The sequence below is a fragment of the Sorex fumeus genome, unplaced genomic scaffold, assembly GCF_029834395.1.
Source record: "Sorex fumeus unplaced genomic scaffold, SorFum_2.1 ptg000029l, whole genome shotgun sequence".
NCBI lineage: Eukaryota > Metazoa > Chordata > Mammalia > Eulipotyphla > Soricidae > Sorex > Sorex fumeus.
Window position 1 is genome coordinate 2,807,237 of NW_026606086.1, and position 14,168 is coordinate 2,821,404.

A 14,168-nucleotide genomic window follows, 5' to 3' on the forward strand; every position below is an offset into this window, starting at 1 on the left:
GTCTGTTAAGTGAGAAGCCCTGAGTTGGATCCCTCGCACCAGCTACTCACCACCGACAGAATCAGACCTGGAGAAATTCTGAAGCTCTGTCTGCACTAGGCCCCTGATGGTCAGGGGCAAAGACTCGGTTCTCACGGCCTGACCTACCCCTGGGGCCTCAGAGCCGGGGAGCAGCTCCCTGGGGGACCAGCCCCACTTCCCAGCAATTTCTCTGTCTAAACCCTGCGTGCAGGACTGTCCGCAGTTAATGGTTGACTGGGCTCTAGTGAGCTTGCGCAGAGGTCCTGGCGCGACCTTGCACTTATCTGTTCTCTCTGGGCTGGCGCCGGCTGTGGTTCAGTAGCTACTGCTGGCTCTGTGCTCGGGGGACATCACAGTACTGGAAACCCAGCCTCCTGCATGCAGAGCCTTTGGTTTGGGGCCTCACCTGGTGATGCTCAGGAGTTACTCCTGGTTCCGCACTCAGGAGTCATGCTGGACATTGCGTGGGGGCCCCTAGGGGTGCTGGGGAGTCCAGTCCCTGTGCTCTGGTCTTTAAGTCATCTCCCTAGCCTGCAAGATTTGAGGGTTCATCTGTCGGGGGAGGGCCCCCTCCTGCAGTGCTCATGGGCTCTTTTCCTCTTTTCCTTTCTCCATAATCCTCCATCCTGCTGGTGTTTGGACTCAGTGATACAACAGTGCTCAGGAGATCTAACCCCTTGAGCATGCCAGGCTGTGCCCTAGCCTTTGGAGCCATCTACCGGGCCCCAAGACTTGCGCTTTTGGCCAGTTTCCCCAGAGCCTTATTTCTGGCTAGTAACAGTTGCTCCTGACCTCCATTTACCCATCTGTGAAATGGATTGTTCACCATTGTCCCATCAGAATCATCAATGGGGATTGAGTTTAGTGTCTAGCATGCCAGACTCATCTTAAAATCAGTTTTTGGAATCAGTTTTTGGAAAGCTTGCTTCCTTTTTCTGTTTTTTTTTTTGATTGTTTGTTTGTTTGTTTGTTTTGTCTGTTGGGAGCCACACCTGGCAGGGTTCACGCTGACTCTTGGCTTTGTGCTCAGGATTGTTCCTGGCTCTGTGCTCAGGGATCACTCCTAGATCTTGTGTCCAGGGCTCACTCTTAGCGATGCCAATGATGGAACGTGGCGTGACTGCTTGCAAGGCCAGCATCTTAACTCCAAACTCTCTCTGGCCTTTTTTGTGTGTTTGGTGTTTGAGCCATACTCCATGGTGCTCAGGGTTTACTCCCGACTCTGAGCCTAGAAATCACTCTGGGATCCGAGGACCTTATGGAGTGCTGGCCTTGTGTATGGGGTGTTGCGGATCGAACCCAGGTCAGCCCTGTGCAATAGTATCACTGCCTGCTATAGTATCTCTCCAGCCCCGTGGAGAGCTTTCTTAACAGGCTCCAGGGGCTGGAGACGAAGTACAATTGAGTAGAGCGTTTGCCTTGCAGCCTGCCGACCCAGGTTCGATCCCCAACATCCCATAGGGTCCGTCCCCTGAGCCCTACAGGACTGATGCCTGATGCAGAGCCAGGAGTAACCCCGGATCATTGCCAGATGTGGCCTCCACGTGACCCCCCAAGGAAAGGCTCTTGTCCATCTGTTCCTTGATGAGGGAACTTTAATCACATGTCTGAGCTAAAGAGTCTATTTAATCTTGTTTTGTTTGGGGTCACACCCAGCAGTGCTTGGGGATTACTCCTAGTTTCTCAGAACAGAAATCACTCCTCGTGGTGCTGGGGGACCATGTGGGGGTTGAACTGCAGTTGGCCACGTGCAGGAAAATGCCCCCCACACTATCCTGTCTCTCCCTTCCAAGCTAGCGGCCTTTCCCGGCAGGCACTGTGGCGCTGTAAGGCCGCACAGAAGCGTGAACGGAACCAGCGCATGTCCCGTCTGGGCCAGGTGGACGACGGCCACTTGGAAGGAAAGCCGACACTTGAGGAGCTTCTGTGTCCCTCTCCCTGACCAAAAATCTGTCATTTGCACACAGGAGAGTTTTCTCCACCAACACAATAATTCCACGTTGATGACCAAAATGAAAATCTCATTATTCGCCCCAAAATGCTTCCATGACTTTCTCTCCGTGCGAGGGGCACCCAGACACCTCATAAATTTGCTCTGGTTAATGAATCCATCTGTTTGGGTGAGTATGCCTCAGGGGCCCCAGCCCCCCACAAATGTTCTTCATTAACCTGATGGATCGGCGGCTTCACACACATCTGCTTCGACTCACAGTCCCTAAATGAGAAAATCTGTATTTTGGGCGATGTCGCCATCATATCTGGGGTGGGTATGAGGTCGAGGGGGCCGTTGGGGAGAGCGGAGGGAAGCGTTTAAACGGCTAATGTCAGCTTCTGCAGTGGCATCTGCTCCCCACTTAAAGCTGTGAAAAGAATCATAGAGCAATTACAACGCAGCCTCGCTCCCCTCTGAGAACAGACCCGGCAAGCACCTCAGAGCCTCGGGCCTCCCAGGGAGGAAGAAGAGCAAAGGCGAGCAGAGCCGATCTTTTCTAGAACCTTCTCTCTGTGTGGTCGACAGTCCAGTGTAACAGAAGGCCTGTAGGGAGCAGGGGAGTGGGTGGGCCAGGGCACAGAAAGGAGCCTGAAACATGAACTGGAAGTCTAATTTCTTTTTTAGTGTTTGAGTTTAGGGGCCAGGTTTGGTGGTGCTGGTTTGGAGTTACTCCCAGATCAGTGCTCAGGTGCTGGCGATGGAACTGTGGTGGGTTGTGGCACTGCCATGGCTTTCACTGTCCTGGGACTGACAGTTCTTCCCGCATGATCTAGAGATGGGCAGCTGGCTGTTGGTGAGGGAAATGTACTGTGAACTGCTTCAGAACGCCTGGCGCTGAGGGCGAAGTGTCCCATCCTTTGTTGTGGTGGACAGGAACGTGGGCTGGGCAATGCACAGGACATGCACAGGACGAACCTATTCTGCCCTGAAACACTCTTCCTTTTTGCACTTACATCTCTCGTTTGTTTTTGAGCCACACCCAGCCCTGCTGGGGGAGGGGAGGTTGTTACTTCTCTCTCTGCACTCAGAAATTACCCCTGCTGGTACACTGGGGACCGTTTGGGATGCCGGGGATGGAGCTTGGGTCAGCCGTGTGCAGAGCAAACACTCTTTCAGCTGAATTTTTGCCTCCCACCTACATTGAGGTTCTGTCTGAAGATTGACACAGAAGGCTGAGACCTTCATTGGTGCCACCTATTTGAGTGACACATCCCGAGGTGCTCCGGGCTATTCCTGGTTCTGTCCTCAGGAGCGCCTCCTGGTGGGGATCAGGGTACCCTGTCTTGTGCTGGGCCATGTAGGCTTTGCTTGCAGAGCCCTGGATTCCATCCCAGACCCTGCTTGGTCCCCAGAGCAGCACTGGGGTCTCCTGTACCCCTGCTGGGAGTGCCCTTACATAAATTCAAAAAATGAGGGATTTTTAAAGTATATTTCTTTTATTTGTTTATTTATTTTTCCTTTTTGGGTCACACCCAGCAATGCTCATGGGTTACTCCTGGCTCATGCACTCAGGAATTACTCCTGACAGCGCTCAGGGGACCATATGGGATGCCAGGGATCGAACCCGGGTCAGTCGCGTGCAAGGCAAACGTCCTACCCACTGTGCTATCGCTCCGGCCCCAATATATTTCTTTCTTTATGGGTTTTGGGCCATACCCGCTGATGCTCAGGGCTTACCCTTGGCTCTGCACTCAGGAATCACTCCTTGCAGTGCTTGGGGGACCACAGGGGATGCTGGAGCCGGGTATCGAACCTGAGTTGGCTGCGTGTAAGGCAAACGCCCTACCCACTGTACTATCACTCTGGCCCCTATAGTGTTTTTTTTTTTTAATTTTTTAATCGCTGTGAATTATAGTTACAAAGTTACTCATTTTTTGTTTTCTTTCATTTATTTATTTTTTATTGTTGGGCCACACCCGGTGGTGCTCGGGGGTTACTCCTGGCTCTGCACTGAGAATCACTCCTGGCGGTGCTCAGGGGACCCTATGGGGTGTCAGGAATCGAACCTAGATTGGCCGCATGTAAGGCAAACGCCCTACCTGCTGGATTATCACTCCAGCCCCACAAAGTTATTCATTATTAGGTGTCACACAGACCATGTTCTAACAACAATCCCTTCAAACGTCCACTTCCAAGCCAGTGTCCTCAGTTTCCCTCCCACCCCTCAGCCTGCCTCTGTGGGGCACTTTCCCCTCCCCCATTGTCCTAGTTTTCCCTTCCCTAACTTGTCCCACCACCTCCAATCCAGGCCAACCTCCTACTGAAGACCAGTTCTGATCTTTTCTTGTTGTCTTCTGGGCTTTCGAAAAAAAAAAATCTAAAAGTAAAAGTTTTGTGAAAGGGGCTGGAGCGATAGCACAGCGGGTAGGGCATTTGCCTTGCATGCAGCCAACATGGCCGACACAGGTTCGATTCCCAGCATCCCATATGGTCTCCCGAGCACCACCAGGAGCAATTCGTGAGTGCATGAGCCAGGAGTAACCCCTGAGCATCGCCGGTGTGACCCAAAAAAAGCAAAAAAAAAAGAAAAAGTTTTGTGAAAGTTTTTACGAAGTTTCTCTACATCCCACATAGGAGGGAGAGCATTCTGTGTCTGTCGTCTTCCTCTGACTAACTCCACTCAGCATGATACTACCCAATTCCATATATGTAAGCAGCAATTTGCTTGATTTCATCTTCACTTATTGCCAAGACATGCCATTGTGAGTTCCAAGCATGGGTGTGTTGGGTGGTGGGAACCGCCTCCCCAGACCAGCAGATAGCAATGGGCAAACTGAGGAACCAGGGAACAAAGGAATGGGGCCACTGGCTGGTTGGTAATCAGTGACCATTTATTTCCTCTCTCTGTAGTTATACAGAAATCATGAAGGGTGGGGGTACACATAGGTGAGGCCGAACATTATCATAACAATAAACAAATGTAAAGCCCCTCCTTCAGGGGAAGTTCTTCTAGGAGATTAACTCTGGGACAAAATCTCATCTGGGGATTCAGCACTCTGAATTACTAGGAGAGGGGCTGGAGAGATAGCACAGCGGGTAAGGCATCTGCCTTGCAATCGGCCGACCCGGGTTTGATTCCCAGCATCCCATATGGTCTCCTGAGCACCGTCAGGAGTAACTCCCGAGTAACCCCTGTGCATCGCCGGGTGTGACCCAAAAAGAAAAAAAAATTACTAGGAGGTCCGCTTAAGGGTGGGGTTCCATCTGAGGCCGTTACTGCTTTCTCCTTTCCTTAGCTAGTATCCATTTAACCAATCATGTTAAATTTACTTCTTACTAATATTTCTAACCCGCGATAGCACAGCGGGTAGGGTGTTTGACTTGCATGCGGGCAACTCCGGTTCGACTCCTCTGTCCTGTCATTCTCGGAGAGCCTGGCAAGCTACCGAGAGTACCTCACCCGCACGGCAGAGCCTGGCACGCTCCCCGTGGCGTATTCAATATGTCAAAAACAGTAACAACAAGTCTCACAATGGAGACGTTACTGGTACCCACTCAAGCAAATCGATGAACAGCAGGAGGACAGTGGACAGTGCTACTAATATTTCTAGTCATTTGGGCTGGAGCGATAGCACAGCGGTAGGGCGTTCGCCTTACAAGCGGCCAACATGGCCGACCCAAGTTCGATTCCTCCGCCCCTCTCGGAGAGCCCGGCAAGCTACCGAGAGTATTCGATATGCCAGACACAGTAACAACAAAGTCTCCAATGGAGACGTTACTGGGCCCGCTCGAGCAAATAGACGATCAACGGGAGGGCCTTTGTATGAACACAGAGATCTATTAAGTTTAAATGGTGGCTCTTTCTGGGGGACATCTCACTCTATACCCCAGACTATGTAGAGTCCTCAGGCCAGGCTAGTCTTTAGTAAACCCATCAGGGTCCTTATTCAGTTACTTCTTTTTGGGTCATGGCAGACTTTGTTCCATGATCATGCTCTTAACTTATTGTACTTCTTATGATGCTTACCCTGTGCCTTTTCAATGCTAGAGTAGCTTACTGCTTGCCCTGGGTCCATCCAAATCCTTTGCCTGGACCCCCCTTTTGGGGGTGTTAGGAAGTAATGATAACTGAGGCTTAAGTCAAGTAAATAAGATGGATGCCAAGGAATAAATATTATTCGGAGTCAGTTGACTCTCACGTTACAAAAACATAGCATCAACTGTCTTCCTGTGTCTATACAGAAAGGACATTCTAAGCTATGCAAAGGACAAAAAGGAAAGAGAAAAGCAATATAGGATTATTATTGCCTGATGGAATTGGGAGCACTCTGGTGGGAGTAACTCAATAAACCTAAGCTCCTGCGGGAAGAGCAAGGATAAACCAAAGTTACCCAATACACCACAGTTTCTTTATCCAGTCGTCTGCTCTTGGGCATTTGGTATCTTTCCAGATTTGGGCTATTGTAAATAGCGCTGCAATGAACATAGGAATGCAGATGGGTTTTTTTTTCTGCATTGTGCACAATGAATAACATGTCTGGATGTGACATTTTTATCAAAGGACTCAGCACCTTGCAGAAAACCACCACCTTGGATAAAACCCTGCCCTTGTGGGTTTGTTTGTTTTGCAGAACCTCTTTGGGCCAAGATGGTTTTCTCTGCTCCTGCTAGCTTACTGGTTTATCCCACTAGGTGGATCTGATCAAAGGCTAGGAACATTGTGGCTTTATCTGTGGCCTTATCTGTAGCCTGTTACAGAAAGAAAGCATTACATTCTTCTTTGCATGTAAATATTGCTTCAAAATGTAAACTTTGTAGCTTGTGGGAAAGAGACTCAACCACCACAGATCATGAATCAATTTTTCATCTGACAAGGGAATGCTTTATTTTTCCCTTGAAAACTTTCATTTTCTGATTAATTCCCTGGGCTTTGGCTACTCCCACAACACCCCCACCTCCAATCCCCCAAACCTCTCTCTTCTCAGAAATATGCTCCTTGCTTTCAGGTTTTTTATTTTTGGACTCCTGACTTATTTGCATATGTAAAAACCCAGACCCGTATTGTTTGCAGATGCCAGGGGGTGCTGCCAGATAACTGAATGTAGAAAAGTTGAGACTTTTAAATCGTTTTGACAAACCTGGACACAAAAGAATATTTAAGGAAAACTTTTTTTTCTTTTTGGTCTAAGAACTAAGGTCTGGAAATAAAGATGGGGGGATTAGGTTTCTAGTTAAAACACTCAATTTTGTTCCTACTAGTGATGTTTTAAACCCGCTGAGAGTGAAGAGGGGATGGAAACGAGAAGACCATCAAACTTTGCAGATTGCCCATAGAATCAGAGAAAACCAAATGCATCAAAGGGAATTGGGACTTATCTGCCAACCACCACTATCCCCCATGCCCCAGAAAAAGAACTCAGCCATCATCCTTGGTTCCTCTCTCTGAATTTTAATATAAGAGGTTCTGGGCTGGAAAGATAAAGTAAGGTTAAGGTACTATCTTAACCTTACATGTGCTGACCCCATTTTCCTCCCTGGCACCACATGGTTCCCCTAAACTAGGCCAGGGGGCGATCCTTAGCACAGAGCCAGGACTAGCCTCCGGATACCACCAGGGGGCGCTCCTGAGCATGGGGCCAGGAATAGCTCCCATATACCACCAGGGGGCGTTCCTGAGCATAGACCCTCAAATATCCCTCAGCTCCCCAAGATAGTGCTCTTAGTGCAAGGCAACACCCTACCCGCTGTACTAGTGCTCCAGCCCCCTCTTCTCTTTTTTCTTTCTTTTTTTTTTTTTTTGCTTTTAGGGTCACACCGGCAATGCACAGGAGTTACTCCTGGCTCCGCACTCAGGAATCACTCCTGGCGGTGCTCAGGGGACTCTATGGGATGCTGGGACTCGAACCCGGGTCGGCCTCGTGCAAGGCAAACTCCCTACCCGCTGTGCTATCGCTCCAGCCCCCCGCCCCGGTCTCTTCTCAGCAGGAGGGGACGGCAGCTAGAGGACTATAAAATTTTGCAGATTGCACATAGAATCAGGGAAAAGCAAATGCATCAAAGGGAATTGGGACCTAGCTGCCAACCACCACCCTCCTCCACCCCCCCCCAAAAAAAACCCAACTCAGCCATCATCCTTGGTTCTTGCCTCTGAATTTTAATATAAGATAATGTGGCTAGTTGGAAGCTTAAGAACTCAGATTTGGGGGCCGGAGTGATAGTACAACAGGTAGGGCATTTGCCTTGCATGCAGCTGACCCGGGTTTGATCCCCAGCATCCCATATGGTCCTCCAATACCATCAGGTCATTCCTGAGTGCAGAGCCAGGAGTAACCCCTGATCATTGCTGGGTGTGATCCAAACTAAAAAAATAAAAAAATGCCTCAGACTTAGGACTTAGAATTCAGCAGAACTTCTCTCCTGCTTGGGGTTTACCTGCTTAACAGGGACAATCATTGACCCTTCCAAGGTGACCCCAAGCTCAAGTCTGGCAGCGATTATGACAGAACACGGGGCTGTGACTTTTCTTTGGGGAGGGAGGGTCTGAAGCGGGGCTGGGGGGTGACCACCAGTGACAGGTGTTTGGGTCAGTGCAGAGGGTGGGAGGAAGGCTGTGACCACCATGAGCCCTGTGTTTGTAAATGCCTGGGTCCCCCTGGTGATTTGAGGGCCAGCAGGGTGGCAGCCAGCAATGCTCTAACACCGTACTGTCCTCTCGGGTTGGTGCGTTTACTCTTACCTCATTGACCCAGACCATCACAGAGCTGGGCGTGGGCGTGGAAACCCCAGTTAGGCTGTAATGAACCACAATTTTTGGGCCACAGATACCCAGTGGTAAGAGAAATTGGGAAGAGTAAGGGAAGGGGAGTCCCCAGCAGGGACGAACGTCGGAGGCTGGAAGGCTGCAAGGAGCTACAGCCCGGTGGCTTCCAGGCCTCCTAGACTCCATGGGGAAATTTGCAAGTCATCTTGTGGGGAGGGCCCTTGGGCAATGTTCTTTGGTTACTGAGCCACGCCTGGTGGTGCTCAGGGCTCACCCCTGGTTCTGTGCCCGGGGATCACTCCTGGAGGGCCTTGGGGCACACTCTGGGGTGTCGGACCGATCCTTGGCGGGTTACATGCAGGCAGGTGCCTTTCCTTCTGTAGGACTGCACTGGTCCCTGCAGGGTGGCTTGGATCAGCAGGTCCCTTGTCCACGTGGCCTGAGCCACCTCACGCCTCCTGGGCACCAACGAGGTAAACTCACAAGCCCGGATCCCGGGCAGGTGTGGTGGGGCATCAGAGCCACGCTTGGTCGTCGTTCCCCTGCGCCTCGTGGCAAGCCCTGGACGCAGTGGGGTGATCGCAGAAGCGGCCTCGCTGGGGGACAGACAGTCTCGCGAGACTGCGGGATGCGCCTTCGAGGCCGCCCGCCCCCGGGAGGCCCCTCACCGCCGAGCGCAGCCTGCGTTGCTCTCGCCCCTCAGCGTCGGGGGCCCTCAGAGCCCCCCAGGACGCCCCGACGGCCCGGCACGGGTCCCAGGCGCCCGGGTCGCCGACCCCAGGCCCCCCAGCTCAGCCGCACTCTCCCTTTTCTTCCCCGTGCAGAAGCTGGACGGATTGGTCAAGCTCCGGAAGATTCGAGAAGCTCCGACCGAGTGTGTCTGCCCCCCCGGTAAGTGTGGGGGAACCTGACCAGCCGGACCCCCCAAGTCCGGAGTCTCCCTGAGTCTGGCCTGGCAGCCCGGAGTGGCTTCCCTGGAAGCGGGTGTAGGTGGGATGGGCGCTGACTCAGTTTCCCCAAGTGTGGTGTGGGTGGGTCGGGGCGCTGACTCCGTTTCCCCAGACGCGGTGTGGATGGGACGGGATGCTGACTCGGTTTCCTCAGATGTGGGTGTAGACAGGACGAGGTGCTGACTCGTTTCCCCAGATGTGGTGTGGATGGGATGGGATGGGACGCTGACTCGGTTTCCCCAGATGTGGGTGTAGACAGGACAAGGCGCTGACTCGGTTTCCCCAGATGCGGTGTGGATGGGAACGGGGTGCTGACTCGGTTTCCCCAGATGTGGTGTGCATGGGATGGGACGCTGACGCGGTTTCCTCAGATGTGGGTGTAGACAGGATGAGGCGCTGACTCGATTTCCCCAGACGCAGTGTGGATGGTCTGGCGCTGACTCGGCTCCCCCATCTGTAGTGAGTGCACCCAGGTGCAGGCGCTCCCCCACAGCGCCGCGGCCACAGAGGGCTTGGAGAAGGGGTGCGGGCCAGCCAGGCTCCTTCGGGTGGGGGTGCTGGCGGCTAGGCTGCAGGGGATCCCTGCCGCCTCCTGGCTGTAGTGGCCTGCGCCTGCGCCCTAGGTCAGCGTCGGGGACTGCGCCTGCGCCCCTTCACTCTGGAGGCTCTGCCAGCACCCCACGCTCTGTCCGGGGCGCTGCTCCCTGCCGCCCATCAGAAACTCCTGTGGGTGTGTGACATACACATCTGTGGCCTCCTCGTTGGTGCAGGTGGCTTCCCGCTTGTCCCAAACCCATCTGAAAACCCACATCATGCTTCAGCTTCTTTTTTTTTTTTCTTTTTGCTTTTTGGATCACCACCCCGCGATGCGCGCGGGTTACTCCTGGATTTGCACTCAGGAATCACTCCTGGCGGTGCTCAGGGGACCCTATGAGATGCTGGGAATCGAACCCAGGTCGCCCGCATGCAAGGCAAATGCCCTCCCCGCTGTGCTATGGCTTCAGCCCATGCTCCAGCTTCTTTGTCGCCAATAATCTCTCGGAGCCCAGGGTTTGGCTCTGGGCCATCGTTGTGTCCCTTTGCCCCAAGAGTTTCCTTCTGCTGTTAGCCACTTGCTTCCGTGGATGTCACTATGTCATTTGATTCAGACTCAGGGACATGCAAACTCCAGCTTTTTCCTGGAATAGCTTTGGGATGCGTGTGTGTGTGTGTTGGGGGGTATGGTCTATTATTTTGTCACCCAGTTAATGGCTTCATCCCTGAGCATACGGGACTTTGATCAGTGTGTGACATCTGCGTGTGGAACTGCCATGTTCCTGAAGTCAGCGTTTCCTGCAGGGTTTGAGTCGGAGGTTCTTGGCCCTTCACAGGGCCCCAGCCTCTCTTTCATTTCTTGGTCCTTCTTGGTCCGCTATTGCTTCTCACCTGCAGCTATCCCTTCTGGGGCCCCAAGGCCTGTCCCCTTGACTCCTCTGTCTTCCGGCCATGTGCTTTGTGGGTGAGACATGCTGGATGCTGGCGAGAGTCCCACGAGGTAGTTGTTTGGCCGGGGCGCGTCCCTGCCCCCATTTCTGTTCTTTCCCATTGCATGATTCCTTTGGTGGCCCCTGTTTTGGTGATGGGTTTTCAAACGGGCTGAGCTGGGACCGATGAATGCACATTCACCTCCTGGCCCTGTTTGCAGCAGCCTGGGCTGCCCTGCAGCCTCTCTGCCTCTCTGGGCCGGCCCTGGCTTCCTCGTCCAGGTCTGTGGAGCTCTGCAGGGCAGGGGGGTGGTACACAGGGGCTGGGGCCCAGACAGGCAGAGAGTCTTTGTCCTCTTCCCCATCCCGTGGCTGCCATCTGGTGCTCCTGTGTGGCAGAAGTCTCCTCCTTGCCTCAGAAAGGAGGTTTTATGATTTTTTTTTTTTTTTTTTTTTTTTTTTTTTTGCTGTTTGGGTCACAGCCAGCGATGCTCAGGGGTTACTCCTGGCTCATGCACTCAGGAATCACTCCTGGTGGTGCTCAGGGGACCATATGGGATGCTGGGAATCGAACCTGTGTCGGCCATGTTGGCTGCACGCAAGGCAAACACCCTACCCGCTGTGCTATCGCTCCACCCCTCAGAAAGGAGTTTTAAATGGTCAGAGCTGGGTGACCTGGCAGGGTGCCAGCAGTTTGTGATTCTCGATGGATGACAAGCAGTGTTGACGCGTGCAGTGAGGGTGACCAGGGCTGGGGGGGAGAGAGTGGGAGCCCAGCTCTAGCCCACTACCTCCTGCCCCTACAGGTATCGCCAGGGCTCGTAGCATTGAACCTCTGCCTGCCCAGGACACCCTGGGAAGGCCCCATGCCCCTGGGCAGTGCATGGCCCCCAGCAGAGAAAGACTAATTGGAGGCTTTCTGTCTGCCAGCACAGCATGGCTGGCTTGGGTCGTGGGCAGGACCCAGGATGTTGTGAGAGGCCCAGAGGAGGTTGTCTGGCTGGGGGGTGTGGTCCCTGAGTACCACCTGGCTGGTCCCCTGAGTATCGCCTGGAGGATCCCCAAGTACTGTCTGGCTGTTCCTCTTAGTACCGCCTGACTGTCCCTGAGCAGCTGACCCCAAGTACTGCCTGGCTGATCCCCGAACGCTGTCCTGCAGCTGGTCCCCTAGCAGTGCCCAGCCAGCCAGCAAGGAGCAGGGCCCGGGCAGCCTGAGGCTGTGTGCCTGTAGAGGCCCCCGGAAGTTCTGGGTGAGGGTTAGCTGGGCAGATGCATGCAGGGACTGGGGGCGGGGCCTGAGAGGTCTGCCCTAGTGCGGGTGTTTCTGACATGAGCTAAAGGAAAGTGCCCACGGGGCCCCCTGGTTTACTAGGCATGGGACAGGGAACGGGAGATTAGGTGGGGCCAGGTGGTTCTGTGGGTCAGCAGGGACGGGTGTGGATATTCTTTTTTTTTTTTCCTTTTTGGGTCACATTCGGGGTTATTCCTGGCTCTGCACTCAGGAATTGCTCCTGGCAGTGCTCAGGGAGACCATATGGGATGCTGGGGATGAACCTGGGTCAGGTGCCTGCAAGGCAAACACCCTACCCGCTGTGCTGTCGCTCTGGCCCTGGGGTGTGGATATTCTGAGCAGACACTGATGACTGTCGACCAAGCCCAGGAGCACCCCTGAGCACTGTGCCTAGAGTCTCCTGAGCACTGCAGTATAGGTCCCCAAACCAACCACCATGCCAAGGCCAGCGAGAGACCCCTGCAGCCTGCACCTCGGAGCAGAGGGGCCTGCATCAGGCACCCTGAGGAAGTGCCCCAGTGGGCAGCGGGGCCCCTGCTCTAGTTTTTCTCATCTGCCTTTCGTTCTCAGACCCTCCCTGGGCCTCAGTTTCCCCTCTGTGAAATGGGCTTCCTGGCATCCTGCCTCTGGCATGGCAGGAACAAGGGGCCCAGGCCCCCTGGAAATGAGGAGTCAGACCCGGCTCTGCTTCCTTGACCCCAACCCTGTCCGCTGTCCCTAAGTTCAGGGCAGCATGTGGAAGTGGGCGGAGGGTCCAGGAGGTTGAGTCTAGGCTTGGGGGGTACCGGTATGCTGGCCACTGAACCCCAAGGCAGGGTGGCCACAAGCCCAGAAGGCTGCTGCCCTGACTGCCTTCAGCTCTGTGCCCAACCACCAGCCCCGGTGAATAAGGAATGTTGAAGAGAAGAGGCACCTATGCCCTGTGTCCTCTTGCCCCCTGTGCGTGTCCGGGGGGGGGGATGAGCCCCATCCCTGCTGTGGGGGCGACTCCCTGAAACCTGCCAGCCCTTGTATGGGATGTCAGAAAGTGTCTGGAAGCTTCTCAGGGGAACTGAGGGACTGGGAGAGAGAGAAAGGGCCCCGTGTGGGGACACTGCAGCTGCCAGGGTGAGCCCCAGGGCTCCACTGACCCTCCCCCAGCCCTAGAACCTGCACTTCAGAGGGGGAGTGGGGGAGGGGCACAGTTCCGCCTGCTCTCCTGAGCGCCCTTGGCAGGGGCCCGTGGCCTCTCGCACGGCAGTGCCCTTCTACTAGGGGAAATACAGGGCCAGAGAAGGAAGACTTGGGAAGGGGCTGGCCAGGCACACTGCCTTCGTCCCCAAACCCCCAGGGTCCCCCCAGAATCATCCCTGAACATCACCTGCTGTGACCGCAAGTCCAAAACAAATACAGATTTGGAAAAGTGGGAAAGAGGGGCGCTTTGCAGCAAGAAGCCATGACCTCCTCCCCACCCCCATGGGGGTGGTTTCTTATTTCTTATTTGTATTTGTTTAAGGTCCCCTTTTAAAAAAACTAGCTCTAAATCTTAGTTGATTTGAGTTTACGGAAAATTAAGTAGCTCCTGGCAGTGTTCCCAGTGTGTCGGCTGCAGAGTTGACATGGCTCGTTCCCAGGGCTTATTTGATTTTTCTGGATGTTGTGGGGTTGGAGAATTCATCCACCCAACCCTCTCCCCACCCATTGTCCATCCCTGCATCCATTCACTACCCAGCCTGTTCCTACCACCCATCCATCCATCTACCCACCCGGC

The 14,168-nt window shown here is 53.8% G+C and overlaps 1 protein-coding gene across 1 annotated transcript in view; it reads left to right on the forward strand.

Annotated features, from left to right (window-relative positions):
* Positions 1-14,168, forward strand: part of COL23A1 (collagen type XXIII alpha 1 chain) — a 112,562-nt gene that overhangs the window by 9,308 nt on the left and 89,086 nt on the right. Inside the window, exon 2 of the mRNA XM_056115298.1 lies at positions 9,539-9,605. Coding sequence (XP_055971273.1) covers positions 9,539-9,605 — 67 coding nt within the window. The remainder of the gene's footprint in view (positions 1-9,538; positions 9,606-14,168) is intronic.